Source organism: Trichomycterus rosablanca, chromosome 5 (genome assembly GCF_030014385.1).
Source record: "Trichomycterus rosablanca isolate fTriRos1 chromosome 5, fTriRos1.hap1, whole genome shotgun sequence".
Lineage (NCBI taxonomy): Eukaryota > Metazoa > Chordata > Actinopteri > Siluriformes > Trichomycteridae > Trichomycterus > Trichomycterus rosablanca.
The window spans coordinates 52,085,896-52,096,928 of record NC_085992.1 but is presented as its reverse complement, the minus strand read 5'-3'; the positions used below and the strand labels follow the sequence as shown (position 1 = coordinate 52,096,928).

Below are 11,033 nucleotides of genomic sequence, written 5' to 3'. Positions count from 1 at the left end.
TTGATTCATCCCGGTCAGGGTCGCAGTGTGAGTGGTCCCAACCGTAAACACTGGGCAAGACGGGAACACTCGGTTTCCATAGCAACCTCCCCTAGAGATAAACAATCACTGTGTTTGTGCAGCACTGAAATATAACACACGATATAAATAAACTAATGTATACAATGACTGAATGTTCCGGTACGTTAGAGGGCGTGTGTTTGCGTCCCTGACTTATTTGGAAAGGATCCCCCCCCATCCCCCCCCCCCCCAGGTGAGGCGTGTTCACATGTGACCCGTCAGACCCAAAAAAGGTGAAGCGAGCGGACTTCCCCAATCCGTTTATGGACAGGGTGGAGGCAGTCGGAGGAATTAAAGACGTGCAGGAGAGGTGAAGAAGCCGAGCTGAACGCTGGAGCTCGACCCAGAGAACCATGCTGGTCCTGAACGCAGTGCTGCTGGCCCCCCTGCTGCTGTTGGACGCCCTGCCGCTCGCCTCTTCCTCGCACAGTAAGTTCCTCTACTGACCGCCTCTCGGCTCTGTGGCGTCTCGCTCCGGGTCCTTCACCTCTGTAAGGAGCTGCTCTGTCCTTTGTTTTGCGTTCTGAAGGTAGTCCTCGTCCTCCTTTACCTCCTGAGGGCCTGGCGCCGGTCCAGGTGGAATTCCACTCGCTCAACTTCAGGAACGTTCTGCACTGGAAAGCTCGTCCCAGCGGCCCGGACCACCTGCGCTACTCTGTACAGTATAAAGTGTGAGTAAACGTTCATTCATTCATTCATGGTCTGGTTTACGTGGTCAGGGTCGCAGTGGGTCCAATTCATGGGGCGACAGGCGGGAAACACCTCAAGCAGTCGCCATTTGATCAACCTAACACACTTAGGTTAAATTCTTGTAGCTCTAGTCGGCCTGACTGCATGTATTTGGATTTTATTTATTTATTCATTCATTCATTCAGTCAGTCATCCATTCATTGTCTGTTTTACCTGGTCAGGGTTGCAGTGGGTCCAGTTCACTGGGTGAAAGATAGGAAACACCTCAAACAGTCGCCAGTCCATCACAAGAACATTGAGGTGAAACTCCTGTAGCTCCATTCGGCCTGACTGCACGTATTTAGACTTAATTAATGAATTAATTAATTAATTCATTCATTTACTGTCTGGTTTACCTGGTCAGGGTTGCAGGGGGTGCAGTTCACTGGACTGTTCGCCATTCAATCACACACACTTAAATTCTTGTAGCTCTAGTCAGCCTGACTGCATGTATTTGGATCTTATTTATTTATTCATTCATTCATTGACTGGTTTACCTGGTCATGGTCGCGGTGGGTCCAGTTCACTGGACAACAGGCAGAACACATCTCAAACAGTCGCCAGTTCATCTCTCACACACACACACACACACACACACACACACACACACACACACACACACACACACACACACACACACACACACACACACACACACACACACACACACACACACACACACACACACACACACACACACACACACACACACACACACACACACACACACACACACACACACACACACACACACACACACACACACACACACACACACACACACACACACACACACACACACACACACACTTGGGTTAAATTCTAGTAGCACCACTTGGCCTGACTGCATGTGTTCATTTATTAATTCATTTATTTAATCATGTATATATTCACTGTATGTTTTACCTGGTCAGGGTCACAGTGTGTCCGATTCACTGGACAGGTCGCCATTCCATCACACACACACACAAATTATTTCTGCAATTTCCTTCGGGATCAATAAAGTGTTATCTTATCTTATCTTAAATTCTAGTAGCTCTAGTCGGCTTGACTGCATGTATTTAGACTTAATTCATTCATTCATTCATTGTCTGTTTTACCTGGTCAGGGTCGCAGTGGGTCCAATTCACTGGGCGAAAGATAGGAAACACCCCGGACAGTCGCCAGTTCATCAACCTAACACACTTAGGTTCAATTCCAGTAGCTCCAGTTGGCCTGACTGCACGTATTTAGACTTAATTCATTCATTGTCTGGTTTACCTGGTCAGGGTTGTGGTGGGTCCAGTTCACTGGACAGGTCGCCATTCCATCACACACACACACTTAGGGTAAATTCTAGTAGCTCACCACTGCATGTATTCATTGTTTCATTCATTCATTCATTTATTCATTGTCTAGTTTACATGATCAGGGTCACAGTGGGTCCAGTTCACTAGGCGAAAGATAGGAAACACCCCGGACAGTAGCTTCTTTATTACACACACACTTAGGTTACATTCTGGTAGATCTAGTTGACCTGACTGCATGTATTTAGACATTAATTAATCCATTCATTGTCTGGTTTACCTGGTCAGGGTCACAGTGGGTCCAGTTCACAGGGTGAAAGATAGGAAACACCTCGAACAGTCCATCACACACACACACACACATACACACACACACACACACACTTAGGTTAAATTCTAGTAGCTCCATTCGGCCTGTCTGCATGAATTTGGATTTAATTAATTCATTCATTCATTTATGTATTGTCTGGTTTACCTGGTCAGGGTCACAGTGGGTCCAATTCAGTCGCCAGACCATTACAGAAAAACACTTAGGTGAAACTCCTGTAGCTCCAGTTGGCCTGACTGCATGTATTTGGATTTCATTCATTCATTCATTTATTTATAGTCTGTTTTACCATCACTTAATCCTGGTCAGGGTTGCTGTGGTCCCTGGACAGGTCGCCAGTCCCTCACAGGACAAGCACACACACTCAATTAGTATCTCCAATTATTCCTGACTGCACGTCTTTGTACTGTGGGAGGAAACCCACACAGACATGGGGAGAACATGCAAAACTCCACACAGAAAGGACCTAGGACCGCTCCACCTGGGAATCGAACCCAGGACCTTCTTGCTATGAAGTGACAAAAACAAATCACGGTGCTCTATACAGGTCAAATGTGCTGCTTAGGGAATGCTGTGGGAATTTGTGCCCGTTTAGTAAAATGAGTATTTGTAAGGTCAGGCTTTGGATATAACCACCTCCCCATAGATTAACCCATTAGTGTCTGTGTGGACGCACGGCCGGCCGATAGCATCACTGAGATTCGAACCCGGATCTTGACTATAGTGGGCTCCTGAGCGCCCGGTTAATGATAATTATTGGTGCCCTGTTCAGGACGTCTTCCTGCCCTGCGCCCGGTATTTTCAGGTGGCGCCAAATTCACTGCAACCTTGACCAGGATGACGCTCGTATGCTGGTTTCAGGTACGGAGAGGCGCAGTGGAGCACGTGTAAGCACTGCCAGGACATCCAGAAACTAGAGTGCGACCTGAGCCAGGAGACGTCCGACCCGCGGCAGTGGTACTACGCCAGGGTCCACGCTCAGTCCACCACAGGACCGTCGGCGTGGGCGGTCAGCTCCAGGTTTTATCCTCAGTGGGACAGTAAGTACCAAAATCAGAGCTTCATCCTCACCTACACACCTGATCCACTGATGATTAATGATTAAACATTAATGGCCAAAAGTATCTGGACGCCTGAGCGTGAGCTTGTCGGACGTCCGGTTTGATCTTCTCAGCCAGAACAACAGCCGCTCTTCTGAGAAGTTCCTACAAGGCTTTGATGCACGAAGAGTGTCTGTGTGTGGGAATTTGTGCCCGTTAGTCGGTGTTCCGGTTCATCCCAGAGCTGTTGAGTAAGGCTGAGGTCAGGACTCTGTGCAGGACACTGAAGTTTCTTGGTAGCTCAGGGTTAAGATACTGGACTAATGAGCAGAAGGTTGCAGGTTCAAGCCCCACATCTGCTCGCTCTGTGCACAGGTGTGCAAGATTATGTTCAAATGCAGTCACAACAGTTTGGGGAAGGACCCCTTCTTATTCAAGGTCCATAAAGACGTGGTTTGATGTGGAGACACTTCAAACACGGCACAGAGACTTGACCTCAACCCCTACTGAATACACATTTGGGATGAATCGGAATCACGGTTCCGATCCAGGCGTTTACGCCCAACGTTCCTACAGACACAGTGCTCAGGTGTCCAGATACTTTTGGCCATATAGCGTCACCCCCAGCGTGGACTGAATCCGATCTTCTGTGTCGCAGCCGTCTTCAGTCCACCGCAGATCAGACTGAACGTGACGGAGCGAGGCATCGTGGTGCAGATCCGCCCCCCACGGACCCCCTTACAGGGGAAGAGGAGCGGCAGGGTCTCCGTCACCAAACTACAGCGGCTGAAATTCAGGATCTACCTCACGACCGGAGAGGAGGAGGTACGGTGCACGTCATCCCTCATAACTCTGCTGGTGATCGATGGTACTGCACATAGTGAGACATGGTGACTCTCCGTGCGCGATACGGATCTCCGTATGAACCCCGGTGCAGGGGAAAAGAAGCGGTCCGTGCTGCACACGTGTCGGAGGGGGCGTGTGCTAGTCAGGACTGGAGGTGTGCAGCGGTAGAGAGGAAGCGAAACGCCATCAGGGAATCGGATATGACAAAATTGTGAGAGTGGCAGCTCAGGGGTCAAGGTACTTGACCAGTTCTAGCCCCAGCACTGCCAGGATGCCATTGATGGGCCCCTGAGCAAGGCCCTTAACCCTTAATTGCTTGGACAGTATAATGTTACAGTACTGTAAGTCACTTTGGATAAAAGTTGAATAAAAGGGGCAGATGTAGCCTGGCGGTTAAGGTACCGGACTAGTAATCGAAAGGTCACAGGTTCATGTCCCAGCACTGCCAGGTCACCAATGTTGGGCCCCTGAGCAAGGCCCTTAACCCCTATTATTGTAATACAAATTGTATTCTGTCACTTTGGATAAAAGAGGCAGGTGTAGTCTAGAGGTTAAGGTACTGGACTAGTAATCATAAAGGTCGCTGGTTCAAGCCCCAGCACTGCCAGGTCACCAATGTTGGGCCCTTGAGCAAGGCCCTTAACCCTTAATTGCTTAGACTGTGTACTGTTACAGTACTGTAAGTCACTCTGGATAAAAGTTGGATAAAAGAGGCAGGTGTATCCCAGCAGTTAAGGTGCTGGACTAGTAATCGAATGGTTGCAGGTTTAAGTCCCAGCATGAATTGTATTCAGTCACTTTGGATAATAGTTGGATAAAAGGGGCAGGTTTAGTCTAGCGGTTAAGGTACTGGAGTAGTAATCAAAAGGTTGCAGGCTCAAGCCGTAGCACTGCCAGGTCGCCAACGTTGGGCCCCTGAGCAAGGCCCTTAACCCTCAATTGCTTAGACAGCATACTGTTAAAGTACTTTTTGGATAAAAGCGTCTGATAAATGCTGCAAATGTAAACGTAAATCGTACCGGGCAGTGATAGCTCAGTGGTTAAGGTACTGGACTAGTAAACAGAAGGTTGCCGGTTCAAGCCCTCGCCACCACCAAGTAGCCACTGTTGGGCCCCTGAGCGAGGCCCTTAACCCTGTGTAGTGATAAAGCATCGCTCACGACTCTCTACAGTCTGAAGTTCCCTTCATACTCAACGACTTCACTCCCTACAGGACAGGGAACTCCTGGGGCGACTGGAACGCACCCTTGGTCTCTGTGGAACTCTCCACCCACGGAGACCCACCCGTGCTGGCGTCTGTGTTCTGATTGGTTCTTTTTCAAGTGCAGTTTTTGTCATTTAATCCCCCGTCCGATTTTGCAGACGATCCACGAGGCCGCGGGCTGCAGCAAGAAGCTGGTGATCGAGCCTTTAGAGTCCGGAACCACCTACTGCGCCCAGGCCGCCACCGTGGTCCCTCTGTCGGGCGTGGCCAGCTCGAGGAGTCCCAGATCCTGCATCAGCACGTCGTAGATCCTCACACAAGGTACTCATCACATATCAAACCACAGACACAATTTGTTCAGCTCATATTGGTTTGAAGGTTGTATGAGGCAGAGATGTTCACAAGTCACAAAATACGAGTCACGGTTCAATATAATCTACACAAAACATATATTATAAATGTAGAGTAGAAATAAAGAAATAATCTGTAAGTTCAGATAAAAACAACAACAGATTAGCGAGTGTATTTAGCCATTTTACTTCGTGTCTTTACTTTCCTCCTCATCGTGTAAATGAATGTAATTTCTGTAACAAGAAGGTTCCAGTTAAAAGCTTCAACTGATACGTTTTGTTTTCATTACAGAACAAAAGCGCTCGATAAATCACGGCACGGCGGCCAAAATTCCAAACACAGCAAAAACAATCATAACCGCTGCTTACCTTAGCTTCTGTTCTTCCAGATGCTATTACATTTATAAGCGTGCGTCCCATTAGGAACAGAATCCGTTATTTTGTAAATGTGCTTATAATTAAAAACCTCCAAACCCGGTGGTGAAGTAAAACAGGAAGTCGTTAGAAAGCCGATCGAGCGTTTCATTACCACGTCATCTGTGTGACGCAAACTGAATAAATGCAAATAACAGCATTTCTTACTAACAATTACAATCAGAAGCTCTGATTGGTTCAGAAAGCGTCTTTCAACCATCAGCACCGATTCTGTGGGAGCGTTCCATTCACCCCGGTTGTTCCTGTGAAGTGCACTACGTAGGGTATTCCACCATTTTAAGTGAGATTCTGATCCAAAGGTAACGAGAATGTTCAAATGAAGTGAACTTCAGACTGTGTAGGGAGTAGGGAGCGACGCTTCATCACTACACCGGAAGCTGCTGGAACATTTACACATTGTGTGTGTTGTGGGTTATTATTATTAGAGAGCAGAATATTTATAATAATAATAATTTAATTATATACAGTATATATATATATACAGTGTATCACAAAAGTGAGTACACCCCTCACATTTCTGCAAATATTTAAGTATATCTTTTCATGGGACAACACTGACAAAATGACACTTTGACACAATGAAAAGTAGTCTGTGTGCAGCTTATATAACAGTGTAAATTTATTCTTCCCTCAAAATAACTCAATATACAGCCATTAATGTCTAAACCACCGGCAACAAAAGTGAGTACACCCCTTAGTGAAAGTTCCTGAAGTGTCAATATTTTGTGTGGCCACCATTATTTCCCAGAACTTCCTTAACTCTCCTGGGCATGGAGTTTACCAGAGCTTCACAGGTTGCCACTGGAATGCTTTTCCACTCCTCCATGACGACATCACGGAGCTGGCGGATATTCGAGACTTTGCGCTCCTCCACCTTCCGCTTGAGGATGCCCCAAAGATGTTCTATTGGGTTTAGGTCTGGAGACATGCTTGGCCAGTCCATCACCTTTACCCTCAGCCTCTTCAATAAAGCAGTGGTCGTGTTAGAGGTGTGTTTGGGGTCATTATCATGCTGGAACACTGCCCTGTGACCCAGTTTCCAGAGGGAGGGGATCATGCTCTGCTTCAGTATTTCACAGTGCATATTAAAGTTCATGTGTCCCTCAATGAAATGTAACTCCCCAACACCTGCTGCACTCATGCAGCCCCAGACCATGGCATTCCCACCACCATGCTTGACTGTAGGCATGACACACTTATCTTTGTACTCCTCACCTGATTGCCGCCACACATGCTTGAGACCATCTGAACCAAACAAATGAATCTTGGTCTCATCAGACCATAGGACATGGTTCCAGTAATCCATGTCCTTTGTTGACATGTCTTCAGCAAACTGTTTGCAGGCTTTCTTGTGTAGAGACTTCAGAAGAGGCTTCCTTCTGGGGTGACAGCCATGCAGACCAATTTGATGTAGTGTGCGGCGTATGGTCTGAGCACTGACAGGCTGACCCCCTACCTTTTCAATCTCTGCAGCAATGCTGACAGCACTCCTGTGCCTATCTTTCAAAGACAGCAGTTGGATGTGACGCTGAGCACGTGCACTCAGCTTCTTTGGACGACCAATGCGAGGTCTGTTCTGAGTGGACCCTGCTCTTTTAAAATGCTGGATGATCTTGGCCACTGTGCTGCAGCTCAGTTTCAGGGTGTTGGCAATCTTCTTGTAGCCTTGGCCATCTTCATGTAGCGCAACAATTCGTCTTTTAAGATCCTTAGAGAGTTCTTTGCCATGAGGTGCCATGTTGGAACTTTCAGTGACCAGTATGAGAGAGTGTGAGAGCTGTACTACTAAATTGAACACACCTGCTCCCTATGCACACCTGAGACCTAGTAACACTAACAAATCACATGACATTTTGGAGGGAAAATGACAAGCAGTGCTCAATTTGGACATTTAGGGGTGTAGTCTCTTAGGGGTGTACTCACTTTTGTTGCCGGTGGTTTAGACATTAATGGCTGTATATTGAGTTATTTTGAGGGAAAAATAAATTTACACTGTTATATAAGCTGCACACAGAGTACTTTTCATTGTGTCAAAGTGTCATTTTGTCAGTGTTGTCCCATGAAAAGATATACTTAAATATCTGCAGAAATGTGAGGGGTGTACTCACTTTTGTGATACACTGTATAATTATCACACGTAACTAATGTTAACACGTGCTGACACTAGAGACTCTTGTTGTGCACGAGTCATTTTTTGCGAGTCACGAGTCGAGTCAGAGTCATTTGAAACGAGTCCGAGTCGAGTCTGAAGTGGCTGTGTGTGCGGACTCGAGTCCTCATCTCTGGTATGAGGTTGTGTGAGACCTGAGATCTGCGGGATGTAAAATTCTTAAATGATGTTGATGAAATAAAACACAGAAATAGAAGATGTACAGAAGTATTCACACCCTGAGCTAAATACCTGGTTGATGCACCTTTGGCAGCAGTTACAGCTTCAAGGCGTCTTGGGACAGAAGCTCTGAGCTTGGCACGCTTGTTTCTTGACATTTGTGCCCGTTCCTCTTGGCATATCCTTTCAGCTCCGTCAGGTTGGATGAGGAGTGTCAGTACGCAGCCATTTTCAGCTCCTTCCTCAGATGTTAGATTGGATTCAGGTCTGAGCTCTGGCTCACGCCTTTGTTCTCTTGGCTGTGTGTTGGAAGATGAACCTTCACCCCAGTCTGAGGTCCAGAGCGCTCTGGAGCAGGTTATCATCAAGGATCTGGGTGTTCTGAGCTGTATTCATCTTTCCCTCTATCAGGACTAGTCGCTACGGTCCAGCTGCTGATGAACATCCCGACATCATGATGCTACCACCACCATGCTTCACTGTAGGGATGGTATTAGCCAGGTGATGAGCTGTGCCTGGTTTCCTCCACACGTGACTCTTGTTCCTCATGGTCTGAGAGTCCTTCAGACGGGCAGTCATGTGCCTTTTACTGAGGAGTAGCTTCCGCCTGGTCACTCTACCATACAGGTGTGATTGGTGGAGTGCTGCCTGGATGGTTGATCTTCTGATAGGTTCTCCCATCTCCACTAGGATATGCCAGAGCTCTGTCAGAGTGACCTTCAGGTTCCTGCTCACCTCCTCGGCCAAGGCTCGTCTTCCCCGATTGCTCAGGTCTAGGAAGAGTCCTGGTGGTTCCAAACTTCTTCCATGTACGGATGATGGTGGCCACTGTGCTCTTTGGGACGTGTAAAGCTGCAGCGGTTGTTCTGAACCCTTCTCCAGATCTGTGCCTCGACACAATCCTGTTTCTGAGCTCTGCAGATGATTCCTTGAACTTCATGGCTTGGTTTGTGCTCCGACATGCACCGTCTACTATGGAATCTTATAGAAACAGGCGTGTGCCTTTCCAAATCATGTCCAATCAACTGAATTGACCACAGGTGGATCCAATCAAGCTGTAGAAACATCTGAAGGATGATCAGTGGAAACAGGAGGCTGTGAAGACTTCTGTACATGTTCTATTGTTGTGTTAAGAACTTATGAGAGTTTGGTGTTCCCGAGTCGTTGTTTTACTACAATAAGTCACGTTACGTTTTGTTCATACGGCCAGAGTCGCTTTTACAGACTCATATCAAACAGTTCGTCTCATTGGAGGAGCTTTGAAAGGGTCAGCAAACTGGGTCAAAGTGCAATCAGGTAAAGTTTAAGCAACACAGTCAGCGCAAAAGCCGTTAGGGCGTAACTCTGATAATCCACCTTAACTGCTAGCCGCTTATATCTCTCATTTAATCAGTATAACGATAAACTGACACCAATTAACCCTAAAGCTTCTTTATTAAAATTGTGTTTTACACATTTTTACATCTTGCAGGGTGAAGCTGCTTCTGGATTGTTTGTAAATAGAACCACACCTTCCATCACCGGAGCGCCGAGGTACCAGACCACCGTGGAGATCCTGCATCGACCAGAGAGGAACCGTCAGGGCACTCCAGGACCTCAGAGAGGGCCTCAAATGTTCTAAAAATAATATAATATAATATAATATACAGTATATAATAATATAATCTAATAGGTGTTCAGTTCTCATTTTATTTTATCTGCTCATACTTTGACAATCAATGTTTAAATAAACACAAATCTGAGCGAATAAATCCTGCATACCCGCCTGTTTAATTTGTGCTGGAATGTGAAGGGTTAAATTAAAGCCGCGTCTCTGTCGCCCCCTGCTGTCCAGCAATGAGCAACAGGAATTACAAACGACCGTAAACTTGTGTTGCTCCAATCGTGTCGCCCCTATAAACGGACGGGATTTTTTATCTTTGGGTTTATGACAAGTTCTGCCCGCCGTGCCAGCCACGAGTCGCTACTGGCATCAACGTCGTCTATAGAGTGAACCGGAACCTCCTGTAAATAATAATAATATAAACACAGAGTTTCATCTTTATTTTCATCTATATCTATATCATTAATAATCATCCATTCCTGCATTTCAGACCTGCAACACATTCCAAAACTAGTTGGGACAGTAAAGCATTTACCACTTTGTAATGTTGTCGTTCCTTTTCACCACTTAAAAGAGGTTTTGGCACCGAGGAGAGCGAGTGATTTAGTGTTTCAGCTTTTATTTTGTCTCGTTCTTCCTGCAAACACGTCTAAAGATGTGCAGCAGTACGGGGGGTCGTCGTCGTTTCAGAATCCTCCTCACGTTCTCTATCGAGTCCAGTCCGGTACCCGTACCCAGTTCTTCCTCAGCCACCTTTTTCAAAAAAAAGACCCGGAATGCTGATTCATCTGAGCACAAAACACGTTTCCACTGTGTGATGGTC

The 11,033-nt window shown here is 46.6% G+C and overlaps 1 protein-coding gene across 1 annotated transcript; it reads left to right on the top strand.

Moving 5' to 3' along the window:
- Window positions 1-413: 413 nt before the first annotated feature.
- il22ra2 (interleukin 22 receptor, alpha 2) lies at window positions 414-10,140 on the top strand. Its single transcript, XM_062996418.1, has 6 exons — window positions 414-489; window positions 590-731; window positions 3,265-3,443; window positions 4,102-4,268; window positions 5,652-5,814; window positions 10,079-10,140. The coding sequence occupies exons 1-5, from the start codon at window positions 414-416 to the stop codon at window positions 5,799-5,801; spliced, it is 714 nt and encodes a 237-aa protein (XP_062852488.1). The 3' UTR covers window positions 5,802-5,814; window positions 10,079-10,140.
- The last annotated feature ends 893 nt before the right edge of the window (window positions 10,141-11,033 follow it).